This window comes from Phaethon aethereus (genome assembly GCF_964289735.1).
Source record: "Phaethon aethereus genome assembly, chromosome: 1".
In the NCBI taxonomy this organism is placed as follows: Eukaryota; Metazoa; Chordata; class Aves; order Phaethontiformes; family Phaethontidae; genus Phaethon; species Phaethon aethereus.
This window is the reverse complement of record NC_138575.1, coordinates 52,471,822-52,498,045: the sequence shown is the minus strand read 5'-3', so window position 1 is coordinate 52,498,045 and position 26,224 is coordinate 52,471,822. Positions and strand designations below refer to the sequence as shown.

Here is a 26,224-nt window from a genome sequence, read left to right as displayed (position 1 = left end):
GTCAGCATGACTGATGCTTTCACTCTTGACTGACTTACCCTGAATATTTTTTTCAGAGTGCTTTACATACATGTTTATAGGAATTAAAAACAAGCAAAGAAAAAAAACCCAATCAAAACATACAACCTCTAACAAAATCTAATCCTGTGGAGTTGATTAAAAAAAACAGGGAAGAGGTGGATGATGATATTTATAAAGGGATATTTTTATCTGAAATGATGTCAACACTGATTACGGGAAGGATGTGTGTGGAAACGCAGGGTTGTTTGTCTGAAGGAGGTTGCTGTGGATATGAACATGCATGAGTGGTAAGGGAAGAGTTAGTAGTAGTAGTGTTGAATAGGTTTGAAAGTCCTTTCCTTTATAATGTACCTTCATGTATCAACTGCCTTATCTGTGGCTGTAGTTTGGTGAATGCTCTGAGCAGTCATGTCACACCACACCTATATGGGCAATTTGGTGTTACACATCATTGTTTGGTATAACAGTATGGGCTTTTTCCAAAAGAAAAGTCTTATTTCTGCTTCTACCTGCTTTTCTTGTGTGGCGTATAGCAATTGTTAGCTGCAGTGTGAATAATTTCGGAAGATGAGCTTACCTTACAGCTATATAACTACGAGGTCAAATGCAGAGGGGGACAAAGCTGTCAGCCAGGAGTGGGGCTATCCCCCCCTTTGTGAAATGCTGTAATTATACCATAGTGGATGTAATGCTTCTCTGTGTTCGGAAAGAAGGCTTTGCACTTCCTATGCTGTGTTACTGTAATCTTTGCATGCCAGGTAGGAGAATGGACCTGGCTGAACCTAAGCCAGCGAAGGGGGAAGTCCAGCCAGATGAACTTCCTGGTCTGGTTCATTGTGCAGCTTCAGCTCTGGTGCAGGGAACTAGTTTGGTGGTTTTTCTTCCTGTACCAATGCAGGATTTTGCAAACTTTAGGTGGAGATGCAGGCTATGGCTGACGTTATACAAGGCAGCTTGACTGATTAAATGGCTGTGTGTGTAGCCAGCGCTCATGTGAGTGGACTCAGCTTGCAGGCAGCCCCCTTGCCTTTCCTCTGCCTTCCTTTCCCCTTTCCTCCGTTGTTTGTGGGGCTCGTGAGCTGAATCAGCTCTGTAGCTGTTCAGGCAGGTTCTAGAGATGGCAGGATAAAAGCAGCAGGAGCCCAGGGCTAAAAGTGAGACTGTCCCTTTGGTCGCCCAGACTCTTAAGAATGACGTGGCAGTCTCCTGAAAAATTACTGTAGCAATTCTCTTCTCACCTCTTCTCCCACTGTAGCACTCACATGAAAAAGCAGTGAGAGCAATGATTCTGAATGGTACAGGCATGCCTGCAAATGCATCTCTTTCTTTATTGCTGTGTGCCTTTTAATTATTCCCTCAGGCTTTTACAAGCATCTTGTCTTCCCTTGCTTGCCTGCAGGTTTAGCTGCTTCAGTTTCCTGTGGTTATATGTCTCTTACATATGTACTCTCTAAATCTTGATGTCATGCAAATTTAATAAACAGTATTTAACTGGATGTCAGGAGTCACATAAATATTCCTTAGTTCGTTGACAAAGAGAATGTTACTCCTTTAAGTCTGCCAACTGTTCTACCATCTTGAGCAATGTGGCTTAGAGAATGATAATTGAAGAACAGCTCATTCAGCTTCCCGTGTTCATTGAACTTTTCTTGTATGAAGCATTGAGAGGAGTAGCATCATTTGTTTCACAAATGTGTTTGGATTCCTTGGCTTAATTTATTATGTATGAAGTGTGGAGAATAGTGTTCTGAAGTATAAAGAAATCTTAGTGCTTAAAACAAGTAACAGAACCCTCTAACTCTGGCACTTTTAAGTGTAGAGGGATTGTCAAGTGCTTTCTATTTTATGTGTAGGTATTTATTAAATGATTTTGGCACAGATTATGCTGAATTCTGAATTAGTACATGGTAAGCTTGAGAATGCAAATGAGGACTACTTTCCATTTTAAGGTACAGAGCAGCTGTAAGCTCAGTGTGATGACCTGAGCTAAAATAGCGTATCCTGAGTTAATTTTCTGAGATCTGTTGAAATCATTTACTGCTGAAGCAGTATGACTACAGAGAGAGATTAAGACAGTTTTTTCTAAGAGGGCATACTTCTCCAGTTAGCTTTCCATTATATTAATCTTTTGAGCTTTCCTAAAAAGTCATGTTGATCTTCCTGCATTTCTCTTTATTTTCTATTTTTATATCACAGTAAAGTTCACAGCAACTTCTACAGTCATAACTAGATAACTTGCCTGTACCTCAAAAGTATCTAGAAAGTTCTTATGTAACTTTATTAGTTTAAATGTGCATCTGATCTTCTACAGGTGGATTTAATCTAGGAGAGACCCCTGTATTAATACACATTCCATATATATACATAGTCATTACCAGAATCGTTATGCATTCCATACATTCAGAGTCAGACTGGTTTGACAGTGCCAGCAGGGTAAGTTAAGCTACTCCGACTTTATAAGCATTGTTTTTGCACCAGTAAAACTCACTGGCCAGGGATAGGACATTTTTTATAAAAGTAGAATGAACATCTCTGGGGTGGATGGAATTTTCTCGTGTTGTATCTTCACACCAGTGCAGTTTGTTCTTACTCATTTAAAGGGTGTGAAATGAGAATCAAGGTGCTTGATAGTGGGGCAGCTATAGCAACAGTGCAATGTAATAGAACAAGAGATGTTACCCTTTATATCAAATGGAGAGTCCAAGCATAAAGAAATATTCTTCCTGCTACTGCTTTTAAAGTCCCCAGTCTACACTGGTATAATATTTTGGAATACTATTAGTAGGAACCTCCTACTAGGATAATAAAAGTTGTATAACTTTTGTCCCTAGAGAAGGGTGCGAGTTAAACATTGATGTCTTCTGGGTATAACTGTACTAGTGGAGAGGTTAGAGTTTCTGATTACTGACCGTCAAATCTGCTAGCTGTTCTCGTGGGAATGTTTCCTAACCCATTTCAGTTGAAGTAAGCCAAAAACAGTTTAAAAAGTAAGTCGTTCCTCAGTTATTTTGACTAAAACTTTTGGAGAACTCTGGCACATAAAAACTGAGGAAGAAGTAAAGAATTTGAGTGGTTGAATTAGTACAATCTAGTGAAAATTTTCCACTGACAGTGGTTCATGGAGTGCTTATCTAAAGTAGCGATGGAAAACCATTGGCAATGATGCCCTGTTCAACACCAACAAGTTTGGGCTAACAGTAATGATAGTGATGTATTTAAAAATAACTCTGACTTTTCCTGCCAAGAAGGCTCAATAACTCATTTAGTAGGGGCATACAGTAACAATATTTACATAGGATTTAGATACAGAAAGAGATTCTGGCTGCATTTCATTTGAGTCTGAAGATTGAAGGGAGATGCAATAAATGCATTGTAATACAGAGGAAGTCTAATCCCTGTCTTTTGTCAGAATGCCTGCTTTTAGATGCTCCTTCTAATAAATTGGGTTGGGGGTTTGAGGTTTTGAGAGGAGATGAATATACACTTCTGTTTCTCTGAGTTAGTTTTTTCAAAGGTTTCTGAAAGAGCTTAATTTAATTATATAATTAATTTTATTTATGTGGGAAGTAATACTGTCAAGCATTCAAAATAACTATGAAAACAAATGCAGTGATTATACTTGTAAAGCAGGTCTAGTCAGTATAAATACAGATGCTAATATTTGTGTTACTCTACCTAGAGGAACAGAAGAGGAGCCTTGCTGTGTTGGGTATCTTCTAAGAAAGTGAAGGAAATTTACCACTAATGAGTGGTAAAATTACCCCAGAAATTTACCACTAATGAGAAAATACATAAATGAATCATCACAGACTGAGGGAATAGAAGGGTACAAAAGTGGAATATATTGGACAGTTGGAGAGGCAGTGATCTAATTATGTTGACAGTCTAAATCTTGTCAGTTTTGACATTGTTGTCAAAAACCCATCTTCTTTAAGACAAGCTGAAGGAAGGTTATTTCCTAGGTTTTGTAGAGTTTTAGAGTGTTTCCAATCTTAATGGCAGATCTGCAAAAAATTGTAGAAGGAAGTAAGAGCTTAAAGTGTCATTAGCTAAATGGTCATGGGACAAAGCATTTCTTATTGCTTCATTTCTCAGAACCTTTACCTTTTACATGGTAAAAGTAAAGGCAAGGATCTTAAGACTGATGTGAAAAAAGGAAACCAGGAGAGCAATTAAATAGTAATTGCTGTAAGCAACTGTAGACTCACTGGTGGAAATGGTGAGTGAAGAAAATTTTTGTGAGAGTATTCAAAGTGAGATATTAATGAGGTAAGATTTGATTAGGTAATGTTTGCAAGCAACATAGTGTTTGATGTATTGTCAGGAGCCTTGGCTCTCTTCCTTCCCCCTCTTGGAGTAGTAATACAACTGTAACATTATCACAGTTCTTTTAACTTTGGGTCATTATTGTATTGGGTTTGCGTGGCAAGGTTGGGGGGGTGCTGCAGGGGTGGCGTCTGTGAGAAGCTGATAGAGCTAATGCCAGCTGGCTCCAGGAGAGACCTGCCGCTGGCCAAGGCTGAGCCCATCAGCCATGGTGGTAGTGCCTCTGGGATAACATAGCTAAGGTGGGGGGAATGGCAACAGCAATTGCAGCCAGAGGGAGGAATGAGACTATGTGAGAGCAACAATCTCTGCAGACACCAACGTCAAGGAAGAAGGAGGGGAGGAAGTGCTCCAGGCACTGGAGCAGAGATTCCTCTGCAGCCTCTGTGGTGAAGACCATGGTGAGGCTGGCTGTCCCCCTGCAGCCTGTGGACGACTCCAGACTGGAGCAGGGGTATGCCTGAAGGAGGCTGTGGCCCCGTGGGAAGTCCACACCGGAGGCAGTTTGCTGGCAGGACTGTGACCCTGTAGGGGACCCATGCTTGAGCAGTCTGTTCCTGAAGGACTGCAACCCATGGGAGGGACCCCAGGCTGGAGCAGGGGAAGAGTGTGAGGAGTCCTCCCCCTGAGGAGGAAGGAGCAGCAGAGACAATGTGTCATGAACTGACCACAACCCCCATTCACTGTCCCCTGTACTGCTCGGTGGCAGGGAGTAAGGAGAGAACTCAGGAGTGAAGTTGAGTCCAAGAAGGGAGGTGTGGGAGGAAGGTGTTTTAAGATTTGGTTTTAGTTCTCATCCTACTCTGATTTGATTCATAATAAATTAAATTAATCTTTCCCCAAGTTGAGTCTATTTTGCCTGTGATGGTAATTTGTGAATGATCTCTTCCTGTCCTTAGCTTGACCCACAAGCTGTTACACTTTCTCTCCCCAGCCCAGCTGAGAAAGTGGAGTGATAGAGTGGCTTTGTTGGGCACCTGGCATCCAGCCTGGGTCAACCCACCACAATTATAAAGAAGACCCTGAAAGTATGTGCAGGTTTTTTTTCATGTTGTGTTCTCTGGTATCTTTTAGAGCTCTTATCCTTTCATTGTTTTAGATAACTTTATAAAGGAAATATTAATGTGATTAGCAGTCTTTAACTAGCATCTGAATAAAGTTTGGTTTATGTTGATTTGTCTCATTCCCTTTGAAAGGAGAACAAAGCATTCTCAAGGAAGAAACCATCAATTATTTGATTTGGTCTACTTCTTTACTATACTAGCAATAAAAAAACATTTCTCGTATGTTGCCTGATGTGTACTTTGAAGGTGGGTGGCATGGTTTGGATAAGTGTGGAAAAAAGCCTTTCTGAAATCAGGAAGATTCACATCAGATGAGAACACTTTGATTACTTCCAGTTATTGAAGATGAAAACTCACACTGTGGTGATGATTATTTAAATATTTTTCTTTACTGGGAAATGAAGGTTTGTTCTGAAGTATTTAAGGAATATTTCCCAATTTCAGATAGCTCAGTTTAGAATACATTCCTCATTTCATGTGAAACAATTCAGCTTTTGGGAATGTTGTCTGAAGTAACTAGGGAAAAGATGCTTTTAAAAACATGAAAAATGTGCTAAATTTGTAAGTTTACATAAAGCTAAAGCTTTTTTTCAGCTTAATTCTCTGCAAGGATCTCTAAAGAGTGATTAAGCGTACCTGATGTGAAGTCTAACATAGATACCTTAAGTAAGCAAAAGGTGAACTATGAAACTTTTTATGTCTGCCCCAAAGTTAGCTTAGAAGTTGTTGATAGCCAGTTCTCGTGACCTGCCCTGCACCCTCGTCTCTAGTATTAGGATGTACAGCCTAACAGGTAACTACTGCTCAAAGAGGCAACCTGGAAGTGGTGCTTGTCTGACTCCAGTGAGCTGTGTCAGGCAGCTGGATGGGCTGAAAACAGGGTACAGTTTTACGGTGCAGTTATCAGCTCCCCACTACCAACAATGGAAAGGGAGGCTTGCCTCCTCCTTAGTCTTCCTTTTTTTTTTCCTCCCTCACTGCAACATGGTTTTCCTTTTGTCTGTGCTGGAATGAATCTGACTGCAAAGTTAGTTCAGTGTGCTTACCTAGCAGATGCGAGGTGCATTTCTGCTAGGTTAGTTTTCTGTCTTTAATGAGTTGAATTGCCCTAGTGTGTGGTTGACACCACCACAGCTTGGTCAGGGTCAGCAGGACCTCCTCCCCAGGGGTGAGCTGAAATTTTGTTCAAACTGCATTTGAAACTGTGCCCTGACTCTACAAATAAGGATGAGGTTTCTGCCAGTTCAGTTCCTTGAACTGTCTCCTCAGGGCATTCTGTATATACTAATGCCAGCACAGGAGGTGATGAAATAATTAAGCAAAAATGGGGAATGGGATAGGAATGCCTGTTTCAGCTAGCCATTTCAGTAGTTGAGCTGTGACATGAAACATTACCTGAAAGGTTATAATTTAAACATTGAAATCTGTGAAATTTTTTTCACCAGTATACATGCTCTTCATAGCAAAGTCATGTGGCTTATTGGCGGTGATTTAAGTTAAGGCATTTCAGTACAGGGTACCATTATTACAAATACCAGATTTGTCAGTCAGTGCCCTTGTGTTTAGGGATCACTAAGTTAAATAAAGCAACAACACACAAAAGAACCTACTATTGAATATTTGTGCAACTAGAAGTTGCAAGAGTCAAAATGCCAAACATTATGTTATTAATCCATAAATTCTTGTCAAAAATACTCTTTAATTTCACATTATTTAAAAAAAAACCAGAAAACTTAAGTGAATAATCCTGTAAAATGTATCAATTTTTCATTGTCTGTAATTACAAGTGACAGTGGTTACAAAGGACGTGTTTGCAATGCATGAAGTTGCGTACCACCATGAGCCATAGCCTCGCTTATGCCATGTCAGGTAAATGAGGGAGGAACCTGATTTTCATTAGCTTTTATTTTAGGATGTAGTTGAGCATGATATTTGCAGATGTCAGAGACACTAATCACAATTTTTTTTTTTTTCTTAAAGTCCATGGAAATCCCATCTCAGGCCAAAATTAAGATTACAGACTACTTTAAGAGGTCTGATATGTAATCAAGGACATCAGTGCAACTCCAGAGAGTTAGCACTCCTAGCTGTCATTCCATCTATAATATACAGAAAGCCAAGGTGCTGTTGAGCCAGTTGCTGAGCATTACTGTGTACTGCATAGTGTATTATTATTATTATTATTTATTTAGTGATGGCTTTGAATGATGAAACTTCAACACAAAACTGTAAAGAGCAAATACCCCATTTCTTTTGTTCAGGTGATAGGCCAGTCGGGTGATTAATGTTACATCAAAAGAGGCCTCAAATTGCCAAGTTCTAATGCATGCATGCATGAAAATGCAGAAAAACTGAGTACGCTCCTCCAATGCATCAATTCCTGTTGTAAACACTAATTTAAAAAAAAAAATGCTTTCATAGCTCTTTCATAATGTAGCAGTTGTCAGTTGGTACTGATACGAATTGTATCTAGGAAAGAACCTAGTTACTGTGTTAGTCAAAGGTATACTAACAAATTCTGTCACTTCAATTACCCTATTTTAAGTCTAAGAAAGTGATTTTTTATATATATACACACATACATATAGACATTCTTTATGCTGTTGCAATGGTTTCATTGTAATATTTTTCTAGGCAATGGATTTCTGCATATAGGTTGTAATAACTGCATGTCAGAGGTGGTTTGCTTAATTTTATTGATTACCAAGATGGTAATCAATAAAATCCGTTCAGGGCTACCTTCTAAGTTATCAAGAGGAAGTGTATACTGTACCTGTACCAGCTTCTCTCCAGAATAGTAGTACAGTTGTAGCAAGATGAACACTGACACTTTTAACATTTTTATTTAAGTAGTAGTCTGAGCTAAGGAAACAACATGTTAATAGTCCGTGCAAACTATTAAAAATGTTCTGTCAATTTTACATAGCAACTCTCTGTTGTGGTCTGATTGTAGTAATTGCTCAAGCGAGTATATTCCTTTTCCATATGTATGCATGCCCCCCGTGCTCATGTTCAGACAATTTGTCTAGCTTTGACAGCTGGCTCTGCATCCATGGGCTGAGTTTCATTCTGCCTATTCCAGGCAGCTGGAAGAGGTGAGACAGCCTCAACCAATTCTCCAGATTCTTCTTCATCGTAAGAGTTCAATCTTGTTTGTGTGCTTGAAGTACTCTGTTCACACAAGTCTAGTTCAAATGAGAAGTAGATGGCTCTTTTCGATAAAGCTTCAAAAATTCACTTATAATGGTTTATGCCTCTCAGTTAGTTTCCCTGTGGTTGGAGCATCATAGGTTGATACTTGTGCATTCCTTCACTGCTTTACTGCAAGGTAAAACATGTTAGTTCAAATCACTTTCCATTTTTAAGCTAACTTGTTTTCCTAATACTTCTTAGCTGTGACAGCAGTCACATCTGGTTTAGGAGAACTAACAAGCACGTGCGAAGCTACCTTAAAGCACACACCTCTTGATTCTGAAGGTTGGTCTTTTTGTTTCTTACCGAGATGACACTGCAGAAGTGTGCCTCTGAGCTGCAGGATGTTCTAAGTAGCAGCACAGAATGATTGGATGAGCAGTTGAAAACTTCTGTTTTGCTTTGAGGTTTCTGTGCCTCAACAGGATTGGGTTGTATGGGGTTCACTGAGCTCACAGCTGGTGAATTCATGACTATGATCAAGAATGTATGCAGTTTCAGGATGAATTTCCCTCTTAATTTTTCAATTTTTATTGTTAACTACTTGTAGGTAAAAGAGATTAATTTTTTTTTTTTAAGATGCACTGTCAGGTGTAGAGTGAAGCATTGATGTTAAAACCAGCATTCTTAAAAGCTGTCTTTATGTGGTGGTTGACACCCTCAATGATGGACACTTAAGTGTTTGTTATGCTTTTCTGAGGGATTTTTTTTTTTTCCTGAGAGCTGTGCCATTTACAAGTCATTCTCTAACGATTATGGTTGTTGAGAAAAAGCTCCTTGAAGGCGCTTTGAATGGAGAGGTGACATTCTTCAAGTTCAGAAATAGCTGTGTTTGAAAACTCTTGAGAACACAGATTTCTCTTTCTTGGTTCTGAGAATCACATTTCAAAGAAGATCTTTTTGACCAGTAAAATTGTGATTGGGGAAGGATAGGAGCATCACTTGTTTAGAGAATATTAATCTAGTCAGGCTTTCAAAGTCCATTATAATTTCATTAGATTTTTATTTATCATCACCTTTAAAACAGTTTGATTCTAAACAGTTTGTCAAAGGATTTGCTTACTCCTGCCCTTTGGGTTTTCTTTAATTTTCTTTATTTTGGGGGTTATTTAGACTGTATTGCTACAACTGAGTACATCTTGGAGGTTGTGATTGAGTAACACTCCATTCTATTCCAAATACCTTCCTGTTTTTTTCTCATCTCTAATTTAGGCTTCCTGCAAAAATAATACATCATCAAGGCAGGGAATCTCTTTCGGGGAACCTCTTCCACTGCTCTTAAGAGTAAAACAGAGTATATTTGCATTGCTCCTAACAGCAAGAATAAAGGATGCCTATGGCCAATACTGGATTTGAGAGCGCTGAGTATTTTCAATATTTTATTAGCACTGTTTGATAATACTGAATTAATAATGTAGAAATACCTGCTCGCTCTCATAGCTATTCGTCTTGCTCACAAGAGAGAGATCTTGTTACAGACAGTTGTTAGCACCAATACAGAATTCTGCCATAACCAGTACAAATTCTCCCCATGCTTTTGGCGAGGATTTGTCAGTATAGCAAAGAACACAAAGTCCAGGCTGAAAGAAGACCAAGTCCAACATCTCAAAGGTGAGACACCATTTAGTTCTGTGTTGGGACTTGAAAAGGTCAATATCTGTTAACTGGAGGGCTAACTACTAAGAGGTTGAAAAGTCTGTGCTGAAGAGTATTTCTACTAGAGAATCCGAAGTTTAGCTATAAAATAAGCTCATGTGTGTGAAACTTTTATAACTCTACAGCTTTCTTTGCATTGTCTTGAAAACCAGCTTTGACTATTAAGGTTCTCACAATTAGAAAATAATACCCTTCCTAGAAGTAGGGGGTGAGGCAAGAAGATAGATCCCTGCCAACCTCCTAATTGTACAGTATGTTAGCTTATGGACCAGAAGTCTCTGCTAGGCCACTTCACCATCGTTGCCTGTTTTGTCCTGTTGGCTGTATGTTCCTATTTTTCATCCTCTGTTTCTTGTTTCTTCACCAGGTTCAGCTGTAAGATCCAAAAATAAGTGTGTCTAAGCTCCAAGGCTCATCTTGCAACAATTTACAGAGCTGTGGGAAAGTATGGGAGACTTCAGATGGCTTAAGATGGTGTAAATTTCTCCTGCTGTGGAAAGGTGTGATCTATAGTTCCCCTCTACCACTGGTACAGCAGTAGGGTTTGCATGGCAATATAGCAAGTGCAAGCCATTCCTTGGGCTGAGAACTAACACGGACAAAAATAAAACTTTGCTGCTGGCTGTGAAGTCACACATGTACCAGTGCTGGCAGCAGGGAGGGAGATTGGAAACTCAGCTCAACAGATAGATTAGGGCTAGCCCATTTGGTGACAGAATTGTTTTGAATAAGGTAGTAATGAGTCTGCAATATTAAAAAGAAAAGACCTTTCTTCCTTTTTAAGACTGTGGACAAAGTACTCATTGAGGTTAGAGAAATCAGATGTCTTCATCTTTCATTTACTGAGTTTGTGGCAAAAATATTAAGGTGTTGATATTTAATTTAAAGTAATTATATGATAGAGAAAATTAGAGAGAATCTTTAATTAAAATTTTGCAGTGCCACAGGTATGATAGGTAAGATTTTTTTTTATTCTTCATGTCTGAGTCAATTTCTATAAAAGTTATTTTCCAGATTTTGCCTCCTGTGCAAGTTCAGTATTTGACTGCAAGCTTTCACTAGATGAACAATAAATTAAACTTTTCTTTTCAGTGTACTGTATTGTTCATTTCCATGTGCTCCTGAGCTTGGTGCAACACAGCTATAGCAGTATTAATTAGTATTCAGTATTCTTGTTGGAACATGCTAATTCTACAGGCAAAAACACTAGGAGTTTTAGAAAAGCATAAAATAAAGCTAAAGTAGCCGCAGGATCTGTGGGTGAATATGACTAAAATTGAGACGGTCATAATCATACTTTGTTATGGAAGGATTATAGACCTGGCTTTTCTGATGGGAAAATGGTATTGATGTAATCTAGTTTCTTTCAGAAAAATGATGTAGAAAGTGCTAGAGACAGTGATTGCAGAATGGAAGATGTTACTGCTGTCTCAAAACGCTGACATGGGGAAACATGTATTCTCTGTAAAATTGGTTTAAACTGCTCAAAATAAGCTTTCTTGTGCATAGCTCTTTAAACTAGACACTCGATGAAGTAAAACTTTTAAATTAGATAATCGTTTATTGTGTCCTTGAAAATACCTGCACAGTAGACCTATATGGGGGCAGTCAAAAGATTTTGCAAATCAAACCACTTTCAAAATATTGGGGATTTTTTGTTATTGCAAGCAATTCTTGCTAAGAAAATAGTGCATTTTTGAGTTGTACAATATTCCAGATGGGAAGGGACATAAGTAGATATCTAGTCCAAAACCCCACTCGAAGTGGGATCAGCTGTGAGATCAGATTGGAATTTCAGCCTTTTACTTAGTTTACTCTTAATTTTTTGCAAATTATCGTCATATACACAATATTTCTGATATGTCAAATTGTCATGAAACAGTAAGGTCTTTCTCTGAAATACCTCTGCAAAAAGTGTATCTGTCTTACCCAAAAGCATGTCTGTCGTACTAAATAGTTCTCCAATTTACTTTTAAGGCATTAAACTTTTTTCTTAATGAGGTAGTACTAATTTCTGGTACTGTGTGTGTAAATGATGCAGTATTTTGTTGCTAATGTTTTATTTAAAAGAAGAAAACATCTGATAAAATACATTGGCTGTCTCGAAAATCTAAGTTCTCTGTGAATAGTGATTGTGCTGCATCTCACTGCATGCGGAAGCAGGTTAATACAGTGCTGCTGCAAGGGTGCTGATGTTTAGTAGATCTTCTAAGGAGATAATACTTTTCAGGATAAGCTTCAGATTCTCATGTTTTACGTGTATGCCTGTCATCTTTTGTTGTAATCTAATTAACAACACAGCATGCTGGTGGGTAATTAAGAATGGTCCACACTGTCCAAGTATTTCTATAGTCTTCCCTTCCATGCATCAGTCAGGGATGCATCCATGCATCAGCATGCGCACCCTATGCATGCTTCCAAGGCCTGCAGTTCCTGCCTTAGTCAAAAGAGATCTCTCTTTCCAATTAGAACAGCAGAATGAGTTTCAAAATGAGTTACCTTTTTATTTGCATAGTTGATTGGGAAAGTTTGAGAGGTCATTGGGGTAGGAGATGGTTCCTAGAAGTTCTAGCAAAGTTAGAGTGAAAACCAACTAGCTATATATACAGCTTTTCTACATATGTAACTGCTGTCATTAGCATTCTAACTTTTTGTATGGTTACACGCACCGTTCCTGTTTGTGAAATAAATAAATAAATCTTTTATACTGTATAAAAATCCTTTATACTGACAGCATTTATTATTATGTTCACACAGGAAAATATGTGTTGGTATTAAACATCTTTATAACTTTGCCTGCAATGAGAAGGCTGTATATGCTGAGTGCCTTGTACAGTTGAAACAAAGCAAATTTAGTATACAGACAAATCCTTGAGTGTAAGAGTACTGTCTCGGTTCACAGAACAGTGTTTTTAATACAGCTTTTGTCAGGAAAATTAAAGTGTTTACAATGATTCATAATTTGTGTATGTTTCTTCTAAGTACCCCCTAGTGAATATTTGTAAATCTGTACTCAGACATACAAGGCATACACCTGATTACTTCATACTGCATTAATGTAGTAGTGTCTGTTAGATTCTACAAAATTCTTAATGAAGATTTGGACTTCCTACTCTGTAACTACAGTATTGATGGCAAAACAGCATCTTTTTTTAAACATGTATATTTTCTGCCTCCCAGGTAGTGCCTCCTACTAATTACAAAATTGACCTTCAAGTGCTCCTGTTAATACTAAAAAATCGTTATGAGTTCAGAAGAAGTTAAACTTTTCCCCCTTTGATTTGCATTAACAAATTGGCTCTGTTCCGGTTGTTAAGATGTTAATTATGTCCCTGCGGATGTCATGGTCAGTAATACACTTCTATTCTCACAGGGAGTTTATTATATTGTTGCTCTTTGGGAAAGCAGAGGAGGAAAAATAGGAAGTCTCTGTGTGAGTTGTTTGAGTAAAAAGGTACGGAAGTTTAAAAACAGAAAATAAATTATTACTTTTATAGTATAACCAAACTTTAAATTCTGCAGGGATGTCACCTTCAGACAACTATGAACATACTGTACTTATGTGAACTGTATTTCCCCAAGATATTTTTACTATTGAGACTATGGATGTTAAGCATCTTCTTTCCTTTCTTTGACAGGAAATTCTGGTGGTTAAAGATCATGGCAACCATAGAGGAACTGGCCCACCAAATTATTGAACAGCAAATGGGAGAGGTACATAAATTTTGAGTCCTTTTTAAGAGACATTGAAAAATAAAATGTACAGACTGATATGTAAAACCAAAAATCACACGAGAAAGTAATTTTTAGTACACCCAAAGCTTCCAGAGGCTCTCCCATGGAATACTAGAAGAACTTACTATTATGTCCATTTTAAAGTTATGCTGAAAAGTCTTTTTTGCCAAAGTTTGCCCCATGGAAATGAAGCTAAGAAAAACCTAGCAGTGTTTCCAGTAAGTGACTAGCTGTTCAGCTTTGGTTTTTGGGCCTGTAATGGTCTTCAGAGAGACATCTGGTTGTATAATTGCTTTGCTCACTTTCAGTTCCAAAATTTACTATCAGGAGAGTTGTCAGTACATAGCTTTTACTTCCCGGTTAAGCAATTGCTTCAGTTGTCATTTTTCTTTTTGCTAGTCCCGGTTTGCCATGGTCTTCACTGTAAGATACTTTTTTGGTGTTTGGTATAAGTCAAAAGGAAGATTGAACTCTTGTTTGTGCTAACTTCTCGTTTTCATTTCCTGTAACCTGTGTGTAGAATCTATGTACTGAACCAGAGAACTTCCAGATATGCACAGATAATTTGGGAGCGTGGATAAGAGTATACATACTTACCTAGAAGGTTTCATCGTAGCATAGTCTCTTTAAAACTAGCGCCACTTTAAATTAGATAGAAGCAGTAACTTACTTATCTTAAATAAATGGCATTTTTTAGCCTGAAATTACTTTTCAAGTAATTTTAGTTCCTCTCAGCCTTGATTTCAAATAGAAAGATTGGAGCGGGGGGTGGAATGGTTAGTTCTATTCTGTATAAATTCTTACAGCTTTTATTGTTGTAGCATCCGAGTGTTGCTAAGGCTATCTCCAAGGGAATAAGTGATTTATGTGATGTATAGTGTTTTCTTTTTCTCATTTGTCCTCTTTATAGGTGAGAATGGCATGTCTGCTGTTGTTTTGTTTTGTTAATATAATTCCTTGTGGAGGTCTGAATAGGGCTGTATGTCCTGGTCTTTTTTATTGTTGTGTTTTTTGATTTTTTGGCGCGGGGGTTGAAAGAGGATGGTGTAGTGATGGTGTTTAGCCTCTGTGACGGCTGTTTCTCAGTTTGATAACGTGATTCCATGAGACGCTGCACTGAGTTAGTATCTCAGTGCCGTGGGAGAGGGAAGGTCCTTTTTCTGTTCTTTCATCTCATTTAATTTCCACACTAACAGCAAGCTAACCCAGCCTAAATAAGTGGAAGGTTTTCTGCTGGGTTAGTGCACTGAGTGAGTACCAGAGCCAGCATAAAGGTGATGGCTGGTAGCCAAAGGAAGGCAGGGGAGGAGATGGAGGGGAGGGGAGGTGCGACACTACAGAGAGCTGTTGAATGTTTCTATTCATGGTGAAACTGCAGCCTTACAGTTTTCATGGATATCATTCTGTCAACAGCGTAGATTAGGATTTGTCCTTTAGCAAGGTTTTACTGAGCCTGAGACCATCACATCTTACTTGGCAGCAGTGCAAACTTAAGCATTCACCAGTCCTCACTTAGCCACTTATTCTCATGCTGTGCTAGTCTTGCTTATGTAAGCTCTGTGTGTCATTGTGCAGTGGACAAAACTGAAAAAAAAAAAAAATTGCGGGATAGTGGAGGATGGTCTTCTCCCTCGCAGTTGGGGTCAGTTCCTTTATCTGGTACAAGGTGCAGCCCAACCTGGCACGTGGTTAGGAAGGACTGAAAACATCACCCAGGGCAGTGCAAGGCGGGACTTCATAAGCCAAACTTACTGTCAAAAGTGCATACCATGCATGTGTGCACTGCCTGAAAGGTGGAGTCAACAAGGAAAGTTGTCTTACAGGGGCCTTCATGTAATATCTTACATTCCGAATTACCTGTGACCTACCAGCTGTAATTGCTTAGTGGTATTCTTATTTGATGTGAACATTGAAAACCGTAAGGTCTGTGGAACTTCTGCTGTATTTTTGCTAGCATCTGTAATTCTCCTGAATTTTGAAATAGTTTTAATTGAATTTACAAGAAAATTTACATGAGTAGAACATGAAAGAAAAATGACAGGCCTTCCTATTCTGAGGAGAATGGAGAGTGCTCCTATGTCTCATTGAAATAGTGGTCAGAAGCGTTCTGTGACATAGATTTTGGTTTCTTTATAATATTAATTCTTGTTCATGAAGCATTTTAAAACACAGAATTATTACAAAAAATTTTATGATGATGTTCACAATTGTGTTTTTGTTAATTTAGGGCTTTTTTGCATAAAAGCAAAACTTATTAGGAAAAAAGGAATTTATATCCTACCTATATGGAATATTGCACAGTGTTTCTCTTTTCTCACTTTCTGCCAACTGCTAATCGTCTTTTGCTGAGTGTGAGATAATGCATATTTCTACATCAGGATCACATTCCTTGATTCATGTAGGGAAGTTGTCTGTCAAGAGCCCGCAACAATCTTCTTTCTTAAATCTGTGGTTGGGTAGACTAAATATATGGCGGTTTGTTTCTATGGTCCTGCCAGGTAACAGTAACAGAGGAAGGCTGCATATTTGCCAAAACAGAGTCTGTCATACACAATATAATTTTTAACAAATACTGTGGTTATTCTTATCAGTATTTTTTTTAACTGAAATAAAAAACTGTATTCCTTATAGAAGTAAAACTGTCAAGCTGACATTTTGTGGGGTTGAAGAGCAGTTTTACCTTACACGATATGTAGATCATGACATTTTAAGGGAGCAAGCCTAAAACAGTCCTGGATTATGTCGCTTATTTTGTGAAGCAAAGATAAATTCACTTAGAACTCCAATTGCCTGTAAATCACCACATGTACATGTCACTGGAAAGGCTGAAGCGGAATTTTAGTGCTTGAAAGTATGTCTTTCAAACTGTAGATGTTGCTGTATAATGAACTCTTCTTTGTCCTTTACTTAAGCAAAGAAATGGATGAATTGCTTGAATATGGAAAGCATACTCATTAAAAATCATGTATTTTTAGAAAGCAGTGTTCGAAAATGGCTTGGGCAGTAGTTTGACAAGCATTTCATTTGATGCTGCTGGCAGCTTAATTCCACTTTCTCATTTGCTCCAATGCATCTGCTTCTGAGCATTGTGGAGATCTGGATTGAATGTTTGATCTATGCCAAGAACAGCCTGTGTGTGTTTGTTTGCTGGGCTGCTTTTTAGCCTGCATCAGTGTCCATTTCCCGATCACTGAATGACTAACCAAGCAATGTCATCTACCAAGCTGAAGGGATAGGAGGAAGTAGGTTGTAAGAGCTGAGACTGGTACCAAATTAATACCTCATCGGGGAAAATTTCAAAATCAACTTAGGCTGATGGGATCATGTATTTCTGCTTTAAGGGGAAGTCTACCTACTGCTCCCTCCCTTTCTCATGCTCATCTCCAGCTGCGTGTTCTTGCCTCCTTTCTTCTGCTGGTACTAGCATTTATGTGGTTCTGTGGTTGCAAAATCAGGAAGCTGATCCAGGAGGAATGAAAAAGCTCTCAACCTGTTATGAAACAGTACCTTTATTGTGATACAGACGTATCTTCTCTATATTAATTGGGGCGGGGGGCAGTTGCAGAGGACCATTTTTATAATGGTGTAAATACCAGGAATTATTATTAATATAGAATTGCAGGATGCTCCAGAGTTGTTGAATTACAAAGTTGGGGCAGTTACTCGGAAATTTAAGACAAAAATTTCAGTTTGAAGGTCTCTGTAAACTGCGTGAAGATGAACTTCCTTCGTACTACAAAAAGTCCCACCTTCCTGATCAAGCCTCTGCAAATAGCAGCTGCAGTTGTTAATTTTTACTGACAAATAACGTAATGAATAATACCTTCCCCCATATACCTTTGGCTAGAGCATATGAAGGATTTTTAAAATACTGATAATCGTTAAAGCACTTCCACAAATGGTGTCTGAGAACATTCACACAGAGATTTACATTTGTTTTAAGATACACTGCTAGCCAACTCTATGCATTTCATTAATTTTCTCTAGCTTTCTTGATAGTTCCCCGGTATGGAATTCTGTTGTTCTGTTTTTGCTGCTTTAACAGAAAAAACAGAACAGAAAAGGCCAACTGCTGTTTTTCCACACCAGAAATGCTTTTGTCACTTTAAGCTATTAAGGTAAAAATATTTTAGTGTAAATGTAGCACAGCTGTGATGAAAGGTATTGTGTCCCATTAACATCAACAGTAATATTCAGTCTGCTTGACTTACATGGACTTGTCAACAATGAATTGTTTTACTTAATGTGTTCCTAAATTTCAGATTGGAAGGTATTTCAAAATGGGATTAAAACAGTGAAACAAACAGAATTTTCTAACTAGCAAAATCGAGCTATTAAATTAGATTACAAGCATTTGCATTCCTTATACAGTAAGAGCGTCAGACTTTCCATAGTGTTGTGCAGAGAAATCAGAAGTTGGTGAAACCTTAAGGTTTCATCCATTAAGGCAGTCTATCCATCCTTAAGGTAGTATATCCACTGTCAATCCATTACATTTGTTTCTTCTTTCTAGATTACCCATTCCCAGGAAGCTGTTACACAAACACTAATGGATGGGACAGCACAACGAATACAGATTGTCCCTGCAGATTCAGGCCTCTCTTTACCACAACGTATACAGGTATGCTTCATCTGATATATTTTTAAAAGCAGAGATGGACTATTTATTTCTGCCAGTTTTCACATACAGTTCTTTTTTATTTGCATCATATTATTTGCTTGAATGTCAATATTCAGCCCTGGGTGACAGAGACCATTTCTATATAAACAGGAATTAAACATCATTCCAATGCTTCCCCCCCTGGTTTTTTTTGTTCTTTTTTTCTCCTGAGAATTTTAAGATTTACAAAAAATTATAACCATGGAACAGAAGAGTACTTTTCCCAATACTGTAATGATAATTGCTCTTAAAAAACTGATTAATTTTTAGATTTGGTAATTCAACTGAGTTGTTGGAACATTTTTACATTTTGGAGCCAGGGAGAGAGGGAAATACTACATTGTATCATTGATACAAGTCATGAAAAAGTGCAAGGCAACCTAATGTCTTAGAAGGATACTAGTTTTTGTTTGTCCCAACCAGTGTTATATGTCCTGGTATGCTAATTCATACCCTGGCCAGGTAATAATCTCCAGTTCAAGTGAGAGTAGGAAGTTCTTGGCAGTATGGGTAGTTAAATGAACATAAATGTGTGTATATGGAGATAGGAGGATTTGGGGAATAGTTTTATATTTTATCCCTTAAAAGTCAGTGCAAGTCCTTGCAAATGTTTTATTTTTAAATTTCATTCTAGAGAAAAAATCAACTGCAGAATCAATTTTTAAAATATTCTCAATATATGTTGTTGCATACAAAAACATTCTCATTTAAGCGAGCTAGCTGCTAGTATAATCTTGTCTGCTTTTTCTTTTGCTGGCTTCACTCTTCAATATTTTCCCCTCTTTTTTCCTGTTTTGGTGCACTGTATTCAAGCTTTGTCCTACCTTCCAAGCCTCTTCGCAACTGCCCCCATACATGAACACCCCCTACCTGTGCTGTAGTTATGGTACCAGTCTTACCTATCCAATAGATCTTTATTCTTTTGGCTACCTCCGCTCCTTTTCTATGCTTTGTGTACAGCTGTACCTTTTATTAACTAATCCATGTTAATCAATTAACCACTATCTTTGTCCTCTGTTTTCATTGTCAATACCTGTATGCTATAATGTCCCTGTAGTGTGAAGCCATTTAATGTAATTTCAGCATCAGGGTCCGAATGTGGGACAACGATTTATAAACCCATGAGCCTTTAGTGTTGAACAGCAGGACAGTTCTGTTGCTTCAGAGCCAGTGGCAGACTTCTAACCCTTGTGTGTCACCTTTTTTCAGGGGGCGGAGGGGGTGAACTACTTTTGGTTAGGCACTGTAATTACTGCAAATATCATGAACGTAGAAGAATTGTATTTCTAGGGGCAGGGACCTGTGTATAGTTCTTAATCATCTCACGTAGCTGGAAGATCCCTTTTTTCCTAATCCAGCTACTTTGGCCCTTGACTTTTTTTGCCACATTCATTGATTCTTGCTTCAAAACGGATGGTAAGCGCTTTGGGGCAGTGGTTGTCTCTTGATACATGTGGAACAACAGTCAGTCGAATGGCATCCTTCCTGCAAACAGACATCTACAATCATGTCATCAATATCAATAATAATAAATTAGATATGAGATAGAACTTAGTAATGAAAACGTTCCTCAAAGCAGAATTTATGTGAAGAGTAAAGTAGTTTGTAGGAACAAATACATCTCAGTGAAATGTTCAAAGTAAATGTTAAATTGATTAATTTTGAGTTTATCTTTTCAATCAATATTTTTTCCTTTCTTTTTGTTAAATGCACATAAATAATTATCTGAAATCTTGAAATACAAAATCCTCAGTAAAATATTCTTTAAAACGTTTCATTAGTCACCCTTTTTAGAGAATGCTAACATTTCTCTAGGATAAAAGTCAAATGTCACATTTGTTGCTTAACAGATGTTTCTGTTCAATACCAGCTCTGTTATAAGCAGGTGGATTAGTCCTCTGTGCTTAGACACTTTTTTTTTCTAAAATAGTAACACAGAATTACTGAGGTATTTAATTTATGGAAATGTTTTTTAGATGGAAGTCAAAACTTGTTAAAGGACAAGGCTTAAAAGCAATAAAGGAGAATACTATCCTCCATTATCATCAGGGTGCTTAAGTGAAATACATGGAGGAAGTGTATTTTTTAAGCAGACAATGCTGAATTAATATATTCCTGTTTTATAACATTATCCCTTTAGTCATAATTGAGTTTCAGATTATTAAGAAACATGATGTGTTGTCACTGAGCCCTGATGGATTCCCTTGAGAAGATAAGTGGTTTTCTTTTTCCCTCTGATAATTTTTTTATTCCTGTTTCAACATTTAGGTACTGCCAGTTGTTATACTTTGGTGGACGGCTCAACTCTTCAGAGTGCCATTGCAATTTAGGTGGAGTTTTTGTGGGTGTATGTCCATAGGAGGTCAAATGCAGGCAGACTGGGCTTAATTGTTTTAACTGCTTTCTCATATGCTTCTGCCAGTTGCCAAACGCTTGACAGCCGCAGAAACCATTTAAGCAGAATAGCTTTGTATGAATATTAACGTAACACTATACCTAGTATATCATGTAGTGAAAACTACATGGGCATCCTCCTAGAATTGCAGGAAGCCATTTGAAGAACTGGGACGCTATTTGTTAAATAGGAGGTGAAGTGAATTGTGTGAAGTAGCAATGGTTCTTCTATCTACTATCCTGCCATATTTGTCTACAAATACATACCTTTTTTAAATTACGGAGCAGGACTACAATAGGAAAAAGATAATTTACCATATATATCTAAAAAATAACTTCAACTTTAGTTCAAATTTGTATCTTCACTGTTTGGGACATGCTGGTTTTTGAGTTTTATACTGTACTTTGTATAAATCTAACTAGATTGAGTATATGCCTTTTTTGATGTACACATACTTGCATTTTTTAAGTTTTGATAGGGAGACATATTTTAGATAAGAACATCTTTCAAAGAGCAGGTCTGGAAATATAAGAAACGGCACAATATTCTGTGTTTGGCTTTTGTGCATGTATGCACCGTGTTGAGGATAACATGCACTGGATTTCTCCTAGTCCCAATAAAGTAGATGTGTTTGGAGAGAAGGGCAAGCAAACATCAGCTACTTCGAAAATAGCCAGAAATGACACAGGAGAAATAAAGATTGTAAGATGAAGAAAAACAGAATGGAAGGAAAAAGCTAAGCAAAGAAGGGAATTAAAAGGGCAAGGAAGTTTGCCTTCTCAAGAATGTAGAACCAACATAAAGGATTAGAAAGGAGAAATAAGGGACTGCTGTAGTCATTTGTGGTCCCGGACATGTGAATATCTGAGAAAACTGAATGGAAAACGCTGTATTAATCATGTTGATAACTACTGTGGTGGTTTTGCATTGTCTTCCTACCTTACACCCCAATCTTGTTACAATTTACGTTCTTTTCTTATGTCTTCAGTCTCTGGAATTTTATCATCTTACCTGGCCTTCTCTCTTAAATGAGCTTTTAATTGTGTTTTGCACAGAAAAAAATTGAAATTTGAGCCATTAACATGTTAATAGCAAAAGGCCACCTTTTGTATATTTTGGAACTCATAATTTCTGTATATTTGAAAGTGGCAATATTGATATATAACTGCTGAAAGTAGGTACTCAATGATTTATATCTCTTGCTGCTTATCTTTTTAAAATATAAGCTATACACAGGTTTTAAGTATATTGAACATTTAGAGAAAGTAATAAGCTAGTTGTGAAGGTGCAATAGCAAAATCAATAAAGACTTGAGTGAAATTATGCCTCATTCAGTTTCTTTGTGCCCCTGTTCTCTGCCTGGAAAATATAATTAATATTGCTGTCCTAATTACATGAAACTAGTTATAAGCATTGGGCCATGAAATAAATCGGTAGTAAGGACCATGTAAATGTTAGGGATGGATAAGTGGACATGAGTGTTATGTTATAGGTATAAAAAAAAAAAATTGGAGCAATTTTATTGATCTGTAGTTCAAAAATAGTTTGCAGGAAACAGTCTTTTTATGGTTCTCCTTAGTCTCCAGAATAAACCAGGCAGTTTTCGGTATAGGCATTTTGATAGAGAAAGGCAGGAAGTGACTAAAAATGAGATTTATAATAGAAGATTTATGGAATCTTGATTAATTTCACTGAGGGTTATTATCTTCTGACAAAGCTGGCAAAAAATTTAATTTACTGGAGGATTAGTGAATAAAGTTCTGCTGTATTGCTGCTTGAAAAAAGGGATAGGTTCTTGATGGTGAAATGAACATGAAAGCATGTTTTCCCTTTAAAAAAAGAATAACTGGCAGAGAAAAAGCTTCTGTTTTGTTTATTTTATTTAGGAACATATATGTAAAAAAAAGACCAAAGAAATGAAGCCTAAAATGTATATACAGGTGCAACAAGATTATTGCTTTTCTCGCTGTTTGATGCTTTCTTTTTTCACTTGGAAGTCTACATCTGTGTTTTTAAGAAGCTTCTTGTTAAGCAGCCAAATCTGGGAGATGCTAAGCTCTTCACGTGGTATGCAGTGAATTCAAGAGTTAAGATTCCTCATAAACGTGATGGGTCCTAGGGCTGAGCTACATCGAATTCTGGATGCTAGAATTTGTCCGGGGTTTCAGTAGTGTTGTAAAAGCACAGGCCATTTGTGAAACTGAGTATGAATTCAGGTTTTGACTTCAAACACCCTTGATTGAAGTGTGTTTCAAATACAGTGAAAATCCAAGGTTTCACCTGAGTTCACTCTTGTGTGACAGAGGGAAATACGATCCTGCTTCACAAATGTCAAAGGCAAAATTCCCGTTTTCTTCAAGTGCCCAGATTGGGCCCTAAAGGTGAACTTAAATTACCATAACAATTTGAGATAAATGTATTATTAGATTGTCACAGATCAGCAGACGGGCCAGAAGATTCAGATTGTTACAGCACTTGATCAGAGCTCATCAGGCAAGCAGTTCATCTTAACAAATCATGATGGCTCTACCCCAAGCAAGGTGATCCTTGCCAGACAAGATTCCACTCCAGGAAAAGTTATCCTAGCAACTCCAGATGCTGCAGGTGTCAACCAACTGTTTTTTGCATCCCCTGATATATCTGCACAACACATCCAGGTAGATAATCCACTTTATTTTGTAATTTTGGTTCAAATGGAATAAGAAGAGATGTTTTATTTCCAATTATGTCTGTCTGGGTTCTCCTTTTTTGAGTTGTTTTTTTTTAAACAGTATACTTTCCCTTGCATTAGGACTCAGTATGAATACTTGGAAATGATAAAGAAAACTTTTTTCTAGTAAATTTACTGCTTTTAGAATTTATACCCTGGCTCATGAGATGAGAAAGAATACTGTACTTTTATTGTCATTTCCAGCTCTTGCCGTACCAACAGTCCTTCTGTATTTCTGCTTCATCTACTCTCCATCTGTTTTCATGTATTGTTAAAAACATGTTCTTTTCTCCCTTGTCTTCATCACTTAATGTTTCCTTCTGCTTGTTTTCCTTTTCATATGCCGTTGTAACTACTGTTCAGCTGTGTGAATTGTACTCCAAGGTAGTTTCTCCATTTAGTAGGGAAGTACATGATTCGGTGGGGGTGGGAAAAATAACAGTAAAGTTTTTGGATTTACTAATGGGAGATTGTAACTAGTCAGGTTTGTAACTCCCTAAACTGGTCCCCAGTGCGCCATACTTCCACGCACATTGTGTGGGAGTCATCGCCCTCCAGCTTCCAAGCTTTCTGCCCCATATCCTCACGTGGCAAGGATGGGATGGCACTGATGTGAAGAGCGTGAAGAATGTGCACAGAAGACCTGGGAGATACAAGCTCCTTGAGCATGAAGTAGGAGATTACTACACTCCAGCTGAAGTGTAGTTATTGCATATTGTTTACCCATGTACATTTATGCTGCTGTTAAAATACGTCAGTGTGGTAGGCCAGGCAACATTAGGATAGCTACAGGCCACTTAGTATCTTAAACAATGGTCAGAAACAAGTGCTTAAGGAAAGGTATTAAAAACTGGACAAGTAAATAATGATCCTTCTGAGCATATCCTTTCACTTCCATTAGTTGATGGCTTAGATTGACCTCCTGATTTGGAGATTGCAGTGAGCCCATCACATTTGATAGCTGCCACTGAAGTTTAATAACTTTTTTAGTTATTTAGGTAGACCATATATACTTTGGTCTGTATAATATCCCGTAGTACCATTGTATGTTGTGCAAGGAATACTTTAGTTAATTTAATCTTCTGAGAGAAATACTTAATTAGGTGTCTCTTGCACTGTAAGAAACAGCAATAAAGGATTGTATTGTTTTTGTAAGTCGCTATGATATCCTCTTTCAAGTAATCTCTTTCCCTAACTGAAGACCACTGATCCTGTTAGTTTGTGCCCTTCTGGGAGCCAGTCCACTAGATTCACTACCCACTTGTTGTGCAAGCATGAAGCATATCTCTGTATCATATATTGCGGGTTTTTTTTTAAATTCGCGTCTTTGCGAATGGACATCCAAGGTCCTTGCGCCAAAGAATTTGATTGCTATGAATAGGGGAGCAGTAACAAAAGTCAATCCTATTGAGCGGCATTTAAGCATGTTTAGTGGTATCATACATTTTGTATTTTAAGTAAATCTCAACAAAAGTATAAACCAGATGAGAAGTGTGCCACACTGGTTTAAAGAGCAAAATTGAGGTATAGGGAAAGTCTGGACAAAAAATTTAAAAGCTCCAGTTCTGGTTGTGTAGTTTGGGCAGAATAGGTTTGTTTGAGAGACAACAGAGTATTCTGTCACTTTAGGTAAGTTCTTCTGTTGTCAGTTAGTATGTATGGGTAGAGATTTTTTTTGCCCACTTAAAAGTTGGTGAAATACAGAGTGCCATTCATTTGTTGTTCAACTGCATCCTTTCTGGGATCTTTCATATTTTCTCCCCTAAATAATCTCTTCATCTGCAATTTCGCCTTTTTTGTTGTTCTTCTATAGCCTTCCCTGGAAATGCCCATTCATTTGCTCTGCAAAAACCCTTTTCTTTATTACATCTTATCTTTATGTTGACTCATTTCGCAAGGCCCTGTTTCCCATCATCTGTTTCATCTTCAGTGATTCTTCTTCATCTTAATAATTAATTTTTATTCTTCATGTTCAAGATCCTTTGATGAGTTCTCTAAGTCTGGGATTTTTATCTCCTCATGGGCCTAATTCTGCAGTCCTTCCTTATGTGGAACTTCCCATCTCAGTGCAGGTTTCATTTATGGAAGGACTTAGAATTTGTTTATATGCATTTTATATAATATCATGAAAATGCATCATGTTAATAATGGAAATTAGGAAAGAATGAAAGGTTAATATTCTTTTAACTCATTAATATTATTTATCTTAAAAAAAGTGACATTAAGAGAGAGCTTAACAGATGAATGTTTGAGACAATATTGTTAACAAAGGCTGACTAGAAAGAAGTATGCTTGTTAAACATTCCCGTATATATCATCCATACTATCTTCAAACTTTCAAAAAAAAAGTCATTTCTTAATTTTCTCTACAGAAGATAGGGTACTTTCTCTTTCAGTAAGTTATCTTTCTTTTTATCAGAGGTCCTGTTTTGAATATGCAAGACAAGAATGAGAGTGTGACTTTC

The 26,224-nt window shown here is 37.6% G+C and overlaps 1 protein-coding gene across 1 annotated transcript in view; it reads left to right on the top strand.

Moving 5' to 3' along the window:
- Positions 1-13,919: 13,919 nt before the first annotated feature.
- NR2C1 (nuclear receptor subfamily 2 group C member 1) overlaps positions 13,920-26,224 on the top strand; it is a gene marked incomplete at both ends in the record, with an annotated part of 36,686 nt that continues 24,381 nt past the window's right edge. The window contains 2 exons of the mRNA XM_081999531.1: positions 13,920-13,973; positions 18,508-18,615. Coding sequence (XP_081855657.1) covers positions 13,920-13,973; positions 18,508-18,615 — 162 coding nt within the window. The remainder of the gene's footprint in view (positions 13,974-18,507; positions 18,616-26,224) is intronic.